The 19,181-nt window shown below is 41.0% G+C and overlaps 1 protein-coding gene across 1 annotated transcript in view; it reads left to right on the top strand.

Annotated features, from left to right (window-relative positions):
* The window catches only part of SERINC5 (serine incorporator 5), a 96,432-nt gene that overhangs the window by 54,248 nt on the left and 23,003 nt on the right, over positions 1 to 19,181 (top strand). The window contains exons 3-6 of the mRNA XM_019728198.2: positions 9,910 to 10,088; positions 10,570 to 10,652; positions 12,640 to 12,733; positions 18,110 to 18,321. Of these exons, the coding sequence (XP_019583757.1) occupies positions 9,910 to 10,088; positions 10,570 to 10,652; positions 12,640 to 12,733; positions 18,110 to 18,321 (568 nt within the window). The remainder of the gene's footprint in view (positions 1 to 9,909; positions 10,089 to 10,569; positions 10,653 to 12,639; positions 12,734 to 18,109; positions 18,322 to 19,181) is intronic.

The following is a 19,181-nucleotide window of genomic DNA, read 5'->3' as shown; positions in this document are numbered from 1 at the left end:
ATACTTCAGCAGTTCTGCATAACTTCTCAGCTATTCTTCCTGGTGGTCCCCGGGTAGGCGAACTTTTCCTATGAAGAGCCAGCTAGAAAACATTTTTGACTTTGCGGGCCATGTGGTCTCTAGCAACTGCTCAACTCTGCCATTGTAGTGCAAAAGCAACCAGAACAATATGCTGACAAATGAGCATAGCTGTGTTCCAATAAAACTTTATTCGCAAGAACAGGAGCTAGCTGGATCTGACCCACAGATTATCATTTGCTGACTCCTGTGGTAGACCTTCTGTGGCTCTCTGCATGTCCTATGCAGTTAAATTCTCCTCTTCTCTAAAGGGGAAACTTCCATGGCCTAAACTTTGGGCCTAGGATACCAGAGTACTTGCTTAAGTTGCAAATATCTGGGCTGTGTGAACCACATATTGGGTTGATTAGGCAAGAATAATGTAGCAATAAATTTAGCGTGACATGTTTAACAGTGTATTTGTCTTATTCTGTGTGGCCTTTTGAAATATATGGTAAATCATTCACAGGTAACAATAATTCGTATTCTTTTTATGTAGCCAAGTTTTCTGGTGATGGAGAAGTAGGCATGGAGGAAAATGAGTGTGTCTGTGCCCTACTTTCCTTGCTGCTGGAGACCCCCAGTTTTAGGTCTAATAAATGGTAAAATGGGAAAGATGCTGGGCCAGAAACCTAAATGTCTGACATGTCCTGATCCTCAGTACTAAGCTTGGGGAACAAGTAACTAGGGGCTATCAGAATCATGAGGTTATAGGTAGAGTCCAACCTTTTTGGGAGTTATTAAATTCTCATATTCCACCTAAAATTCATAGTTAAAATTAACCATAAAAATGCTTGAAATGTCCATAACGTAGAGCACACATAGTTTTGTCTTTACAGCATTTCATTAGAAATTTAGGTCTTTGTTAGTATGGATTTTTTAACTTGTTTTATTCACTTCCTTGTATCCCCATAACCTAGAACAACACCTGCCCGTAGTAGATGGGAATGAGTGAGGGAATGATCAAACTCTGTGTTTATGGAGTAAAGAATGCACGTGCCAACTAATTTCACTGGGTTTTTAAAAATTACTTACAGAAGACAGTCATGAACATAGTTGAATTTGCATATGTCCCCAGGTATTCCAGGTTCACACATTTAAGAAGAAAGCTGATTTGGGGCTCACTTAACCTGTAAGCATGTCTTCTAAGGGGTCTAAATAGAAAACTTTGCCTGTTCAGATAGTTAGTCCTCTTGTTACAGAAACCCCAGCATCTCTGTGTTCAAGAGGACTCCTTCAGTCGGCCTCGTCCCTCTCAGGGCAGCACAATGTCCTTTATGAGACCCTATGTTCTGTGGGACGGGGAGGGGCTGTAACCATATTTTTGGCTAAAACAAAGCACAGACTGCAATAGCTGTGGTTTTAAGTTTTCTCTAGGGTTAGCTGTAGAGTGTTTGCTTGGACTCAGAGGGCTCCATTCCCATCCCACTCCCCTTGATTGCTGGGGCAGGGCTTATGGGCACAGACCCTCAGAAATGAGGGCTGAGTTGATGATTCTCGGGGTGGGGTGGGGTGGGGTGAGGTGAGGGTGAACACCAGATTTCCCGGCACCCCATGGGGATGTGTGTGGCTCTGCTGGCATTTCTGTTCCTTTCTTCTACTCACCCTGTTACCCTGAAGCCTAGAGTTTTCAAAAACCATCCCTGGGAAAGAGTTCGGCAGTATCTGTTAAAATTTAAATCATACCAATTTGTGACCCTTTCCCCCTTGGTTCTTCTGGCTAGTCAAATAATTGACATACAGCAGAGTAACAGGAGAAGATTAAGTTTTAATATGTGTGCACTGCAAATTCACATCATGAGAATTGTGAAGACAGGTAAAATGAGGTATATATGTCATTCTGAACTGAGGAGAGGGAGGCATGGGGTAAGGGACTTCAAAGGGAAAGTAGGCAATTCACAGGTACATGAAAAAGAGCAAACATTTGGTAAACAAATTCTTGCCTTGCCAAGGGCCACCCATAAACAACGGACACAGAGGTGAATCTGGCAACCTTGGCTTGGATCCTCTGTCTGCCACACTTAATTTATATACAAGATGTGATCAAACAATATAGTGAATGTTTACATTTAAAAAAATTTATTACAGTAAAAGACAGATTGCCATTAACCCCCCTCAAAATACTCCCCCTCATATTGAACACACTTATCCCACTGTTCTTGCCACTTTCTGAAGCAGTTCTGGAAATCCTCCTTCATGAGTGTCTTTAGTTGCGCTGTCGTGGCTGCCTCAATGTCCTGAGTCATTTTGATTTTGGGGAAGAGCTAGAAGTCGCACAGTGCCAGATCCGGTGAATAAGGTGGATGAGGACACTAATGTTTTTGTTTGACAGAAATTGCTGTACAAGAAGTGATGTGTGACACGAAGCCTTTTCGTTATGATCAAAAAATACAGTGAATACTGCTTCCAAGTGCCATGCAACAGAAAGGCAGGGATCTTCAATACGGGAAGTGGCGTGTCGAACCTTAGTAACAGTGTGTGACAAGTTTCACCTTGTTTGGTGCAGTCAGTCGGGTGTGAGCTATGCTTGAGAGAAGGTGTGTTTTAAAGTGTGCTGTAAGTCATGGATCACGAACAACGCATTAACATGAAATGGGCAAACAGTTTCATCCTCCATCATGACAACACTCCATGTCACACATTGCTTCTGGTACGGTAATCCCTGTCCAATAAAAACATTACGGTGTGTCCTCATCCACCCTATTCACCAGACCTGGCACCGTGTGACTTCTGGCTCTTCCCCAAAGTCAAAATGACCATGAAAGGTAAACGTTTTGAATCGATTCAGGACATCGAGGCAGCCACGAAAACGCAACTAAAGATACCCATGAAAGAGGACTTCCAGAACTGCTTCAGAAAGTGGCAGGAACGTTGGGAAAAGTGTCTTCCATGCGAGGGGAGTATTTTGAGACGAATTAATGGGAATGTGTCTTTTACTGTAATAAATTTTTTAAAATTTAAACATTCACCTTATTTTGTGATCACACCTCATACGCTAAGATGAACAGCTTCCTTGTGAGCAAGTTTTTCTGCCTGAATGCTTCTAGGCAGGTTAAGGGGGCGTAAAACACCAAAATCTTTTCTTGAGTTTGTTGGGCTTTAGTTGTTTTCAGCTTTAAATAATCTGCATGCCAGGGAGGCACATTGTGGGGAGACTCACTCTGGACCCCTACAGTTTACATGTGTACAGAGAGATACGCAAAATAGGGACAAAATCAATAGTGCATTATTTATAAGAGTGAAGAAATCAGAAACATCCTAAATGCCTGCCAGTTGGGTGACAGAAACTAAGCGATGGTTGTTCCAGACTGTGGAATTCTATATAATAGTTAAAAAGAATGCAAATAGATTGTGTGTTGAACATGCAACCATCTACAAGATGTAGTGAGTGTAGAATAACACAGCAGAGAGTCTAGAAAGATACACATGCAGCTCTGACAATGCTTACCTCTGGGAAGCAGTCACGTTAGGGTTGGGCTAGTAATGGTCTAGTTGTTGGGCCATTAAGAGGATTCTGTTTTCTGTACCTGTGTTGTAATTTACAACTTGTTTGGCAATAAGAATATAATTACGTGTTGCTTATATAATTGCAAATAAATAAAATTGAGGACTGGTTCTTGGATCCTTACCTTTCCAATTAGATTTCTGGAAAGCATAGGTAAAAAGCCCACTTCCTGACCCATATCCAGACCCCCTGACTATCTCCTCAGCCATCTGCAGTCCAGCTTCTCTTACCCAGCTCTAGAGTCTATTCTGATCAATGTCTCAAATGACTCCTTGCTGTTCAATCCAGTGTTACGTCTCAGTCCTCATTACATTGGCAGTATTTGACACTACTGACCGTGCTCCGCTTCTTGAAAGCCAGCCACTCTTTCAACCTCTGTCTGGTTCTGTACCTTTTCAGTTTCTTCTTGGGTTTTTTATTCCTCCCATCCCTGGAATGTCTACATTCCGCAGTGTTCTGGGCTGTGCTCACTTCTGTCTCCCTCCCTCTCCTCTACCTACATTCCTCTCCAGGTGAGCTTTACTCCCATTGAATGTGCCCTTTGTGGTCTCTGCTGGTCACATCAAATTTTTATCTCAAGTGCCGCTCTCTCTCTGGGGCGCTGCACCCTTGCTTAACCATCTGCTCACACTTTCCTTTGATATAGGCACTTCTACCCAGAAACTGCTGGTCTCCTGTGATTCCTATCCACTACTGGTCTGCTATCGGGTCAGCTGCCAAGCTAGGAACCAGGATTCCTAGTCCGGGTTCCTCTGCCTTTATTTATAGGCCCCATCACATCGGCAGACCGGATCTATCCATTCCGTGGCCCCCAGTCCCCACTGCTGTTGCCTCATTGAAGACTTCCATAAGTTTTCATTGAAATTAACTCTTACATCTCCTTCAAGATCATTAACTGGTGTGGTTCTTGTTTGTACAGTCCGTCTTCGATATTACTGAATTCTCTAAACAGAGATTGGCATTAGCTGATCCCTGTTCCCCTTCTGTGGAGGAGCCCTTCATACCATCAGATGAGTCAGTCCAGAAGTTGTCCTGTTGAGATGGAAAGCTTACTGGTTATAGTTTGATTAGAGGTGTTTTCTGACTGTCTCATCATATTTGTGGCCGTTTGATCCGGAGGGAAATGCTCGTGGTGGAGGAGCTGTGAGCATGCGTCCGAGATTCTGAGGAGTTACTGTGTGAGTGGGAGCACTAAATTCCTAATTCTAGGGATAGCAGGGTCAAATAAAAGTAGTTTCAGGAGTTTCATTTCCTCCTGTGGCTTTTAATGATGACACAATGTAGACTTTTCTCTCTCTCTCTCTTTTTTTTGGCTTAAATAATAAAAATTTATTTTCTCATATTTCTGGAGGTTCGGAGTCCAAGATCAAGGTATTGGTAGGGTTGGTTTCTCCTGAATTCTCTCTCCTTGGCTTACAGATCGCCGCCTTCTCACTGTGTCCTCGTATGGCCTTTCCTTTGTGTCTAGACTTTTCTCTTAAAAATGTGTAGGAACCCAAAGAAAAGAGAAGTGTTGGTTGTTGTTTCTGTTTTTTTAAACAACCCTCACATCCCACAAAGGGCCTCACGATAATAATTTGCTGAGACATGAGCCTTGGTTGCCTGAAGGCTGTGCCTGGGAGGATGGAAGCAGATTTTAGCGTTCCCCATTTCACAGTTTCTGCCCATTGGTAGGTAACAGACGGACATTGCTGTCATGGACTCTGGAATGACTCCACAGAGAAAAATGAATTGTCTTAGAAAGTTGGAGGACAAGTGGAATATCAGAAAGAGGAGAGGCTCTCAGTTCTGAAATTCATTTTCACATAAGGGATATTAAACAGAACTTGCAGATCTAGTTGTTCTAGTTTTCATGCTATTACTCATGCTGAGCTGCCCAGAGCTTTCTTTGTATCTTGGTTTCACTCAGTGCCCTAGAAATTTGATATAATGAAATGTAGGAATCATTAGCTTTGTTAACATGCTGTTTTCTCATCTCTCCCAAGTAATACTTTGATATAGGAACATGACTCTCATCTTCCTCCTCTCCATTTCTGTAAGAACCGCTCCCAGAGTCTATACTTCCTCTAAGTTTGCAACATCTGGGCCCCTGGCCAACTAGACCTGTAGGCCTTTCTGTAGCTTTCCTATTGTTTCTGTATATTTATTTGCCTGAGATGAAAGTTATTTGGGGGGGGCACAGCTAGCATCTCTTCTATGGAGACAAAATTATGTGGATTTTCTTCTAGCTCCCGTCCTTTTGAGCTTAATACTTGTGTTGATGTTTGGAACGTGTCTTCCATGATTTGGGAGTTCAGATGTATTTTCTTCGGGGTAGTGAATTGGCCTCTGAAAGACAAATATGTGAGTACTGTTTTTTTAGAACTCACTTCTTACATAATTGTGCCAGATAAGGATTCATGTTATTGAAAGTTACCCTGTATCTCACGATACGAATCCTTTGGTAAAGTGAATAGAGCATTTATACAGAGTTCTGCGATGTTCATTTTCCCCCATGTTTAAATCAGAGTGCATCATCCAGTAAGTGGTTCATGTAATGTGCCGGACTCCCTTCCCCAAAAGTTCTTTTTGTAAAAATGACAGTGCCATAAAACTAAGGAAGTTTACATTATGGAACTATCTGGTGAGCATTTTACAAGGATTAACTGATTGAATTCTCAGCGCAACTTCATGAGGTGGGCGACAGTATTATTTCCTTGTACTGACAGGGACATTGAAGCTCAGGGAAGGGGTGTAATTTGCCCAAGTTGGTGGAGTTAGGCTTGGCAGTGAGCTTTTTTATCCTTACTAATAATTTGTGGCTCTGTGTTTGATTGTTTTGAGGGTTAGGAGGAAACCCCTTGCCCTCAGGTGTGTATAGAACCAACACAGAAGCAGTGTCCTTGGATGCCGAGAGCCAGACTTAAAAGGCAACACCCTTAGCAGGCCCATCCCCTTCCCCCCACAGCGTGGAATCTGTGTGTGTTGTATGTGTTCTTTTTCCAAAACTGGGATGGAGCTTGGAACAGCAAATATTTAATCAGAGCAAATTCTCCTTGCTAAATCTTGCCAGCTTTTCCAACTCGAGGTTCTCTGCCTAAAAATATACAGTACTTACTGAAGGCTAAATGACTAAGTCACCCACAGAGCATAAAGCAGGTCTTAGTATTTGGAGCAGGGGGTTGTTTGCCTACTTTTATTTTGGATGAAGTATGCCATGCCACATACTCACCCTTTGATGAGCCTAAGGGCCTCGGGGAGTCAACAAGGGAGGGCATTTGTGGGGGATGATAGAAGCTCAGGCCTACTGACATTAGCGTTCTCCTTAAAATGGATTTTAGAAGAAGGAGAGGAGAGAAGTGGGTTTGGGGTGGGAGATGGAGAACAGCCTGAAGGTGAAAGATGGGCTAGTGTAGATGAAAGGGGTACTGACATAATGTATTACAGGGGATGAGGGGGGGTGTGTGTATCATGAATTGGCTTTACCAAAAGAGTGGAAGAAAGGAGTTAAGTGAGTATTATAAATGAATATTATATATTTATTACATATATAATAAAGTCCACATAAATAAAATAGTCTAGTAAGTGAGGTAGGTGGTTTCTTCATCGGTATAGTGTTTACAGATTAAAAACATTATCTCCTTGTTACTTGCACCACTTATGGGTGTAGCTGTTGTTTCCGGTTAGAGGCTCTGAAACGCCGACTTTGTGTTGGGGTCCACCATTACTTTAGTATCTAAAGATTTTAACACTGTGAGTTTGTTTACTCACGGTGAAACACAGCAAAACAGACTCCTTCAGAGAAATTGCTGACTACTCTCAGTACCTGCGTGGGGTCCCTTCTTGAATCCTTGCGTCTAGTCTTAATTGCTATTCTGAAGCAATTTCCAGCCCAGGCACTTTCACTGGAACGACCCAGGAATGACCCTTAAAAACAAACTCCTGATGGGTTCTTCCAGTTCCACTCTTTGTTCTCTGCCAACCCTGTTCTCCCTCCACCCCAAACGGCAATGTGTCAAAGCAGAAGAGAACCCTCTTCCCGTCCTTCACTTCGCTCTTCTCACCCATACAGTCCTCCCAACTATGACTTCTACCTACAGAATTTCTAGTTTCCCTGCTACTGGTTTACCTTCTTCATCCAGCCTTCTAACTTACCCTCTCCCTCAAACCTGTCCTCTCTGCAGTATGTCCTCCACTTGGCAACAAGAGGCATTCCAGCATAAAGAGTCATTTTCCCTTTCCTACAGACGGGGCCAGACTGCTTTGCATGGCATATACCTGGCCCTTCCCAAAGAGCCCTGCCCTCTTTTGAGCTTTGTCTCTTCTTGTCAAGGAATACCTTTTTAGTACAAATATGTCCCTTGCAATATTTAGTTTAAGTATGTCCCAAATACTGTATGGTACATATTTATACTAAGAAATTAGTCATTGTTTATCTGAAATTCAGATTGAACTAGACATTCTGTGTTTTATCTGGCAACCTTACATGTGTGTTACTTTGTTTTGTAGCCTGGTCAAAAATACATTAGTGTTTCTCTTCATGCATTTACATCTTGCCCTCATCTAAAAAAAATTGCAGTTGTAAGAACTTGGTGACATAAAGCATTTGATGTTTCTGTGAAATCTTTCCTATCTGTTTATGAAAATGGAGCTGTACTAATAGGATCTCAGTAACAATGCATTTTTGCCTGAGTCAGTAATTTTGAAAAACATGTTTTGTTTTGGAAAAACATGTTTGAGATTCAGGTATAGTAATAACTACAGGCCTTTTCTGAGGGGAGGGAATCCGCATTCAGGAAGATGAACTCCAATTAAGTTTAGTCTTCCTTTTGTGGACGTCTTTCCTATTATGGAAATCATAATGGCCTCAGTTATTGTTTCTTTAAGATTTTTTTCTGGGGAAGAAACTAAATTAATCATGCTTCAGTTTTACCTCCAGCTTTGTATCATTTTTTTTTCCCTCTGTGACATTTTTTGTCTTGTGAATAACAACTATAATGTGATTTTCAACTTATTTTCTGTTCTGAAAAGTGTTCAGCTTTGGTGTAGGTAAGAATCAAGTTTTTTTAATCACTGGCTAAAATCCTTATTTTCTTACATTAATAGAAATGTGTTTACCTGTTATGATTATGTAAGTTTTTAATTATTCTGATAATGTTAATAGGTTTCAGATTGAAAGCTTCTGATTAGACTAGAATAAACCATTGTCGACATTTATCAGAAGATGAAGACCCATAAATAAAGAGCTCCAGTGGATCAAGAAAAAACTAAACAGCCAATTCACAAAGAAAAATACAGTTGACCATAAATTTAAGAAAAGAAGTAAACCTTACTATTAATAGTAATGAGGAATGGATATTAAAACAAGATAGTGGGTTTTTTTAATCTTTGAACTGAATATTCAGGTTGGGAACTTGAGCAGTCTCGGATATTACTGGTGGGATATAAATTGGTGCAGTCTTTGAAAGTGTGATTCGACTCACTCTTGAAAGTTTAAAATGTAGATACTATGTGTACTGGACCCATTGAGGAGTCTATCCTGTATAAATAATGGCACATGTGCAATGAGGCATGTACAACAGTGTTTATTGCATCAGTGTTTCTAATAATAAAAAACAAATACACAAAGCAAAAACCCTTCCTAACAAGATCAATGTGGGAATGCTTAAGTCTTAATCTAAACTTACTATAAAACATTATATACTGGTTAAAACAAGAGTGGGGTGGGATTTTATGTATTAACAGGGAAAGACCTCCACTGCTTATTGTTAATTGGAAAAAAATGTATTGCAGAACAATACATAATACTCTTCTACTTAAAGGGTATACCTACACACAGACACACAGTATATATGGTACCAGAGTAGGGTATGTGTATGTATGTGTTGTATAGAAATATGGGGGGGGTGTATACACACATATGTATACATACATACGTACACACACATACGCACACATTTATATATCTATAACTTAATAAACATTCACCAAATTATTAACTCTCCTGAGGGAGTGGGCAGTGACGTTTTGGGGTGGGAGTCAAGGAAGTCTCCCACTTTTTATTCTACATATTTATGCATTTCAAGAAAAATATATCTATGTATTACAAGTATAATTTTAAAACATTCTGATGCTCGATTTGAGTTAATTTGAGGTAAGTAAAGGCTGAGTGATATGAGCAGTATATCTTTAAAAGAGATTCAAAGAACATTAGGACAAAACCTTTGGAAGAGGGCTTTCTTCTCAGTATTTGCTTCTCTGTGCACATGGTGCATTTCCACATGGGATTTTGACTTGTAGGCTAAAGGAGCACTTCACGACAGCCCGTTGACCCAGTTTTAACATCACTTTTCTCTCTTTTTCCTCAGATTCCTTTTTACGAAGACATTTGTAAAGGTATTAAAGCTGGTGACACCTGTGAGAAGCTGGTGGGGTATTCTGCGGTGTATAGAGTCTGCTTTGGAATGGCCTGTTTTTTCTTTATCTTCTGCCTCCTGACGTTGAATATCAACAACAGCAAAAGTTGCAGAGCCTATATTCACAATGGGTAAGCCTTTGGTTTTCGTGGGGATATTTTCCCCTTTCCTTATATTCAGAACAGTGTTATAGGACCACTTCTACTTACCAGACTCTCTACCTGCTCTTCCTCTTGTTGAAATTGACACTGATTTTAGGGAAGATAGTACTGATACTTGTCCCCAAATAGTGGCCTAAGAACTAGAATCCTATCTGTAACACTGACACCATAATGAGAAATGCAGTGAAGGCAAGAGTTAATTTCTTACCAAGACCTTTCCCCAGGTCATTTCCACCCCTGTAATAAAGTGGTGTTTTACACAGTCAGAGGCCATGCTGAGTCTGTCTAATTATGGGAAAAGATAGTCTCCAGTCATTTAATTACTTCCCCATGATTTGTAGAGAACAGTACCAATGACAGAATCGTGGATAGACATTCTTATCTTCTAAGAGGTCTTTTGTCCTTCCTTGAATATCATTTAAATACATTTCCTTTTTTTTTCCCCTTCCAGCTTTTGGTTCTTCAAGCTTCTGCTGTTGGGGGCCATGTGTTCAGGAGCTTTCTTCATTCCGGATCAGGAGACCTTTCTGAATGGTACAAATGGGGTATTTGGGGTACCTATTTATTTTGTTTTTACCCATTTTGTAAAATTGTTTAAAAGTGTAGCCCAGGGTACCTTTGATATTTCGAGTTACTGGTTTTCTTGTGTCAAGCTCTAACCTACCCATATTTTATCTACTTTCACTACTTCCTGTCCCTCTCCTATTGAGATAGGAAAGTCATAGGCAGTTAGGGACAGGAAGGACTGCAGTGGAGGGCATCAAGACCCACACGAACAGTCTCAAAGTGAGATGGGAAAATCGTGGGCAGTCAGGGACCCATGGCAGAGGGCCTCAAGGCCAAAGAGAACAGCAGTTCACAGAAAAAAAACGTAGAAAAGGGAACTAGGCAGGAGGGGCTACCCTGTCAGGCTGCAGAGTCAGCCAAGATACCAGCCCAGGTGCAGGAAGGGGAGCAGGGGAGCCCAACCGGCTCCTGGTAAACAACTTCAAGATTACGGATCCAGGGACAGATAGTCTCCAGCTCAGCTTAGCCTGCGGGGCATTCCATTGGGATCCGCCCTCTCTTCGGAGAGCTGTACGCTTGTGCTTTTCGCTTTTGCAGTAAAACTGTAAACTGCTTAAATTTACCTCTCCAAGTCCACGTTCTCATTCTCCAAGTACGTGAGACCACAAACTCCGGGCACCAGACATGAGAATCCCATATCACTCCCCGCCCCCTCTTACCCTTTCCCGTACTCCCTCCCTTCCTAGTAGGTCAGGGGAGGACCTTTAGTTACTCAGCAGGCTGAAGAATTGAAATGATAATTTTAAGGTTATTGGCCTGAAGGAAAAATGAGACACTTAAAATTAGTTTGAAAATCAGTTTAGCATGTCAATCTGACACCACCAGCCATGTTTGAAGAGGCTCTGGAGACCTTGTTCTTTCTAAATACTGCGCAGAACATCTGGGACATAGAACACAGGGCTTCTTAGCAGCTTTAATCTGCTGCAGCTATAATGCAATAAGAAAGGCCTCCTCTAGTCTGTTTCTAAACTTACCTTATATGAAACTGTATAACATTGAATTAGATTCTTTATTGATAAAACCTACAAAAATTAATTTAATATGATGCCTTTAGTCATAGCTAAAACAAGGGACCCTTCTTCATATGAGCTAGGGAGGGAAAAGAGTCTGAATTTCAGTGGTTCAAAATACTGTTCAATCCAAATGAATTCACTTTAATAATTTTGATAGTAAAAATATTCACACTGTCAGTCCATAAGGACTAGCCATAGACCCACAAATAGTCACATATCAGGGTCCAGCTAGTTTTTCAAGATCACATTAGTTTTATGTACTCCTCAAGGAACTTATAGCCAGGTTTTGTTTTTACCTAAAATGCTGTTAACTGGTTTTCTCTTCCCTGCAGACGTACTTGTATGTGGTAGAATAATATGTTTAGAATGGAAAGGAACATAGCAGTCTTCTAGTCTAGTTCAGTCACTTTTATAGACAGACTGTAACCCAGGGATGTGACATGGTGCATGCAAGGTCAGAGCTTCTTTGTCACAGAGCTAGGAGTAGAATCTGAGTCCTTGGGCCCTAAGTCTGAATCGCATTTCCCCACTAAACACTAGTGGCTCCCTATCCAATAAAATTAGAATGCTTGATTTTTCTGGCAATGTGTTGTTACTTTTAAATTGTAGATTGTGATGACTTTATGAATCACTGCATCTGTTAGACTATCTGCCAGTTATAGCATGGAGGTTAAACTGGGATATTCCATAGGAAAACTGTCTGTGTTCGCGTTCCAGCTACACTCTTTTCTGGCTATGGGCCCTTGTCAGCTTATGTAGACTCAGTTTTCCTCATCTATAAAGTGGGTCCAACAGTAGTACCTATCTTATACGATTGTGTAGGAATTAACTGTGTTGCAGATACAGTGAGCATACAGTAAAAATGGACTAGTCATTATTCTCTTTTGAGCTAACACTTGGAATAATCATGTCATCTCCTCTTGGGCCATCTTCTTTTGCAGCCTGGCGCTATGTGGGAGCCGTCGGAGCCTTCATCTTTATAGGCATCCAGCTCTTCCTGCTTGTGGATTTTGCACATAAATGGAATAAGAACTGGTATGTGCATTTATGGAAAGTTTCCAAGTGAACGCGTTCACTGACGCAGACACTGCCCGCAGTGCTGTGTTGATACAGGCTCTCCTGTGAGGTGCACTGGCAGGGGTCAGCAGCCTCCTTACAACAAGCACAGCTTTTGCAGCCATTCGCCCTTCTCTCCAGCTCTTTGCACCTCTTCATGTACTTTTCTCTCCCACACCCTTTTTTTATCCTTTCTCCCTCTTCTTCTTCTACTTCATTTCTTCATACTTTTTGGCATTCTTTTCCTCTGCGCTCTCTCATTTGGGCTCCAAGTCAACCAAGGGTGTGACTTAGACACACTCAACCCCATCCTGGCACCTGTCTGCCCCGGCTTTGTGGTTGTGTTGTTGGCTAAAAACTTGGGTCGGCTTTACCTTACACTCCCATCCTTAGGAGATTAAAGAAAAAAGTATTTTGGAGCTGGAGGTTCACTTTCTGTGAAGAATATGCGATGGAATAGTTCTTTCCTTAAAAAAAAACTTTTTTTTTTCCCCTCAACTGCTTAAGAATGGAAGGACCCCTTCATTAGGAAGATCTGTTGTGCTACGTTAGAAAGCCATCCTGCATTTTAAAACCCTAGACTCTTTTTAAGTGCCTTGAAAATAGAATTCATATCCCAGGATAAGTGGGAAATGCCAGACTATTAATATTAATAGCTAGTTTTTATTCTTACTGAGCCACATTGAGGAAATAACAGCCAGACATGGGTCCAGCCCCTTGAGTGCTAAGGCCAAGGTGACCCTCTTTGTGACTCTGGGCAAAGCACTTAGCTGCCCTCTGTCTTACTTTACTTATAAAATGTGCATTGAAATTACTGCCTATTGTATTCAGTAAGGCTTTTGTTATTTTTGTAGATTTTGTAGGCATCATGTTACTTCATACTGTTTTGGGAGAAAAATATTAGAAAGTTCTATATGAATGTGGATTTTATTTTTTATTTGGGACAAAACAAAATGTACTTTCCAAATTCTCTCCAAATACTTTTCATTCTGATTATATTCCTCAGCTTGGCAGTGGTAGGTATGTTTATTTGGGTTTTGGGTTTTTTTTAAAGATTAAATCATGAAATGCATGCTGAAAAGATAGTGTTAATCGCTTTATTATTTGGTAAATATTTGAATAAGAACCCAAATGCTTATAGACAATTTTAAAAATATTTACAGCACATTAAAAAGTCATACAAATAGCACTACAGATATGTTTTAGTATTTTTTTCAAGCTTTAATCTCTATGATAGTACAGATTTCTAAGTCTGAGTTGTGCTCATATATACGTCAGTGCTTGCTGTCCTGCTTTTTGGGTCATCCCTGAAACCTAGTCATTTATGTTTGGGGTCTGCACTAGGTCTTATTCTGAGGCAGCAAAGTTTTCCTAAAGATAAGTCAAATGGGTGACTATAGTTATATGTGACCCTATTTTCTCAGTTGTGCAGAAGAAATATACACAATACGTTGGACATGCATTTTCATTGATTAGGTATCACTCCATATTCCTTAATTGTACTTCCACTCTTAATTTTTTATCAGACAACATAAATATGCCATCCTAAATTTTTCCCAAAATTTTCACAAACATACTTCAAATAGGGAACTTCATGGTAAAATAATAACATCTTTGATGTCGAGGGCGTTGTTTGCCCGTTAATTAGTATGTTCCGTGGAGAATACTTGTGCTTCTTCACTCTGACTTTAATGTTTTGATTGATTCTGAAGCCATTTGCTGGGACTAATTATTGATGCCAGCTTTTAAGAGGCATTTTGGAAGAGTTTGGTTGCTTTAAAAACTTTCCAGAAACCACTCACTAAGAATGGCCTAAGTGCTTTGCAACAAACGATGTTGCTGTTGTCCAGCTTTTGAGGCCAGTGGTCCAACAAAACCCCTTTTGTCAGCACACTCATTGTTGGTTGGTTTGCCTAAAATTAGGATTAAGCTAGGAAGCTCACGAATACTGTTATTTTCATGTAAATTCATCCCATTTAGAGTTTTTGCTGTGTTTTTAAACAGACTCCTGCTTATCTTCCCTCCCCCCCCCCCTTTTTTTTTTCACTTACTGTAAAGTCTTGAGAAGGAGAAGATCCCTGAGGCAGTAGGGTTGAAAGGCCGTGGACCTGGAAACCAGAAGACTGCAGATTTTTATGTCCCTCACTCTCTCGCTTGCTGTTTCACATTAGGCATATCTTCTGGCCGCTCTGACTTCAGTTTTCATAGCTGTAAAATGATGTGGTTGGACCAGGTGTTTAATGTGTTTTTTCTTTTCTTAAAAGACAAAAAATGCGTATTAAGAAATGTAAGAGTTTATTTGAGTAAAGATCTATTTGAATCTGGCAGCATCCAATCCTGCAGGTAGGAAGGCACTCTGAGGAGCCCGTGCAAACATGAATAACTTACAGGCAGAAGGGAGCAGGGACAAGAAGTTACGCAAGGCAAAAAAGTGGGTTGGTTATTGCAAGGTTCCTTTCACATAGGGGATGATGGGAGGGGTGTGTCAAGCAAATTACCTCGCTAGTGCTGCTCAGGCAATTCCTAATTGACTGGTTTAAGATTCCGTTTCTGGGAGAGCTGAAACTGGAATTAAATTGTCTTGGTTTGGTGTCTTAGCATAAGTTGTCTTAGGGTAAGTACATCACTGTAGGGCCTGTGGTCATGTATTTAAGACTTTCTGGCTCACGTTTTGTGATTTGAAGTGTCAATTCTGTATCGAAACTGAAACAGAAAGTAGATAGTATATCCAGGTACTTCTAATGAAGACCCACTTTCTAAATTTTCTAGATTTTCAGTTCATGTTGTTTTTGGGTCTTGTTTACTCCCAACCTTCACTCTAAGCTTGAGCCCAGCCAACTCTCCCAGTCTGGTGCGTGCTTGCTGCTGTGTCGTGTACTGTGCCTTGTTGCCTGGTCCTTTCCTAATCTCCATTCACGTGCTTCTCATTTTGCATTTATTTAGTTTGGAATATTAACTGTGTAGCAGGCATCAAGACTGTGAAGATAAGTAAGTCATGGCACTTACTTGGGATGTCTGTAAAAACAAGATGTCATCAGGAGGACCAACTGACTCTGGAGCAGCAAAAAAGCAGTCACTCTGCTCACTTTACTGCATACTGTTATTTTTTAGCAGTTTACAGTCCTTGCGCCAGTATATTCATTAAACACCTGTTATTTGCCAGCTCCACGCAATAGAACAGCAGTGAACACAACCATGTCTTGCTCTGTGGAGCTTACATACTCCTAGGGGGAGAGGGGAGAGATAATCAACTTGATTGATCGAGCAAATAAGCAATACATACAATGGTGAAAAGTACTCTGGAGAAAAAACAAAATGGTGGGGGAGTTGGGGCGAGCAGGGCAGGGAAAGGCTTCCTGATAAGGTGTGAGGGAGATGAGGGAAGTGGGGGAGAAGCAGAGGCCGGACTCTGCTGGGCCCTGCTGTGCTTGTTTAAGGAGCAAAGGAACATCCACTGCAGCTGGACCCCAGTGGAGAGGGACGGGTGCCAGAGATGAGATCTGAGGTGGCACTGGGCCAGATCCTGTAGGGCTTCTGGGGCCATTGTATGAGATGGAAGGGCATGTAATCTAATGTATATTTTACACTGAGAAAAGATTAGAGGGAGTCAGAAATGCAAGTAAGGAGGCCAGTGGGAGATAAGCCCTTGAGAGTTGATGTGGCTTGGAGCCAGATGTTAGTAGCAGTCAGGTCTGATACATTCTGAAGTTGAAACTAGTAGAATTTGCCGCTAGTGATGTCATGGCAGTGGAGGAGGGGAGAGAAGCAGGGGGAGAAGAACAGCAATCAAGGGCAAAGGCGGTTCTTTTCTTCATCTCTCCGCTGACCTCCCCTCCTCCAGAGATGGAATTGTCGTTTTCTGAGGTTGGGAAGGTCATAGAAGAGTAGGTTTAGAGGATGGAGGTTTGAATGTTGGGAAGTTCATCTGAACATGCTGATTTTAACATGCTTGTTAGACCTCTCAAGTGGGGACACTGAACAGTTGGATATTATGAGTATGGAGTTAAGTAGAGAGGTTAAGGGTGAAGATTTAACTTTCAGAATATAAGCATAAATTAACTGTAAGAAAGTCCTTCGTGTAGTAATAACCAAAAAAAACTAGTGAAGAAATAGTTGGACCTCTCCCACACATTGGTCAGCAGTATTTACCTTTTTCTACATAATTCATTCTCTCTGTCATCAATTACTATTTGGCTGTTAGAATCCCTCCCCCCCCCCCCCGTTTCTCAAGTCTCATTTTCTCTTCATTTCCTTTGTGTGCCTTTTATGTTAGAATAATTCTGTGGTCATTGGAGCGCCTGGCTCGGTTTCAGGAATATAATTGTCATTATCATTTTGGCCTATTTTCTTGGTCTCTGGCTGCAGTAAGTTTTTCATCATTAAAATATTTTAGCTGCGTTGCTTGAACACTTTCCAGTTTTGTGCAAACATTAAGCAAGTTGCTTTCTCTGAAGGTTTGTGAGAATGTGGTTACAAAGGGCAATTTAATCATAAGGCAGATGACAGAGATTCAACCCATTCTTCCTGTTGTTCTGTCCTTTTCATTTAGCATTGATGAACACTTTTCTTTGTGCTGAACAATTTCTGTAGATTGCTACACCCCCACTTATGTCCCCCCTCCTTTTATTAACATGTATATAAACTAGAAAGCACATGAATCCCCTCTTCCAGATTCTTCGCTGTAAATCTCTTGAAATTTTTACTCTTTTCCTGGCTGATTTTATTCTCTCTTTTTTTAAATGTCAGATTCTCCCTTAATCAGACTTGGCATTGTTTTGGAGAAGCAGTGCTGTTACAGATCCTCCCGTTCAGTGCAGGGATAAAAGAGCTGAGTTCAGCCAGTCTTTCTCTGAGTGGACTTAAGTTGCTTCTCTCCCTAAAGACAAGATGAGCTTCAGTAGGAGCTGCTGACAGCACCTGGAGTAAGAAACTGTGGCACCTCCAGTCTCTGTGTTTATAGGGAAAACTTGAAGTGAACTCTAGCCAAGAGCCACTTTTCAAGACTGCCAAAACCTCTGTCCCAGGGTAATTCACATTCATAGTGGGGGAGCTAGAGTAAAATCTGTGGGTATTCATTTCAGCTGATGAATACACTCAAGTCAGAGCAGAATTCTTTGAGTATTTGGAAAAAAATTCTAAGCTTGAACCAGTAAGTTTTTGCATATTTACGTGTACCTTCTAGCTTTGATGGAGCAGAGTCATTGGTAAAATGAGGTCTTCTGGACAACTCGATTATGATGGCCTGGGGCTTGACAGCATTAGTTAATGTTGAAGGATGATAAATGTGGTCAGAATCAATTGGGTCCTTTACTGATTTGTCTTCTCTCCTCTCTTATCCACTTCTGGGAAAAACAGGACTGCGGGCACTGTTCACAACAAGCTGTGGTACGCCTCTCTGGCCCTGGTGACACTCATCATGTACTCCATTGCTACTGGAGGCTTGATTTTGATGGCAGTGTTTTATACAAAGAAAGATGATTGCACGGAAAACAAAATTCTCCTGGGGGTAAATGGAGGCCTGTGTCTGCTTATTTCACTGGTAGCCATCTCGCCCTGTGTCCAAGATCGTAAGCACAGTTTTTTTTTTTCATTCTTCCTTATTTACGTTATAATTTTTTTTGCGCAAACTCAATTTTAAAAAATTATGATCATTCCTTAACTTACTGTGAATGGGTCAGCAATAGGAAAGGTGGGACTCCAGTCTTCTCTTCATATCCCATGCTTGAGCTGAATGTTATCATCAAGCACGCCTCATGTCAAGAAACACCTGAATAAAATGAAGTCAATGAAATAGGGAGCTAGATATTGCCATTATTAAATAATGTACTACAAGGAGCCTTTAAATGGAGAACGCCCTTAGTGTATACTGAGTTCTTCTCTATACTCTGTGTAAAACTTGAATGAGAACGCCCTTAGTGTACATTGAGTTCTTCCTTATACTTGGTGTAAAATTTGAATGAGAAGGCTCAGGAAGGAGCTGTTTATGGGCTCATCTTTCATCCCAGGCCTGTGGACCAGAAATTAGGGACAGTGTGGTCCAGGAGTCAGGAAGCAGGAAATCCGATTCCAGCTCCGCCAGCAGAAGCTGGCTCCATGAGCTGACATTCCTCAGACCCAAGTCCTTGCTCATAGTTGTTTCAAAGGAAATGGAAGAGACAATGAGATTTGAAAGTGCTTCAGAAGGTATAAGCATGAATTGTCTTTTGTAAATGACTTCTAATAGCATAAGCCAGTATGCTGTCTTTGGTTATAGAGAGAATTGTCCCTGGTCTCATGTTTTCTTGTACGTATCTTACTTTACAGGTGATGAAAAAGCACAACATTTAGGTTTCTAGACAGGAAAAGGAAAATACGGCCAATAAATTTATAGCCCTTTGAATACTTTCTAAAATGGTGATTTAAAAAGAAGTTAGTATTGGATAATTTA

Source organism: Rhinolophus sinicus, linkage group LG03, assembly GCF_036562045.2.
Source record: "Rhinolophus sinicus isolate RSC01 linkage group LG03, ASM3656204v1, whole genome shotgun sequence".
Taxonomy (NCBI): Eukaryota; Metazoa; Chordata; class Mammalia; order Chiroptera; family Rhinolophidae; genus Rhinolophus; species Rhinolophus sinicus.
This window is presented reverse-complemented; position numbering and strand designations above follow the sequence as displayed.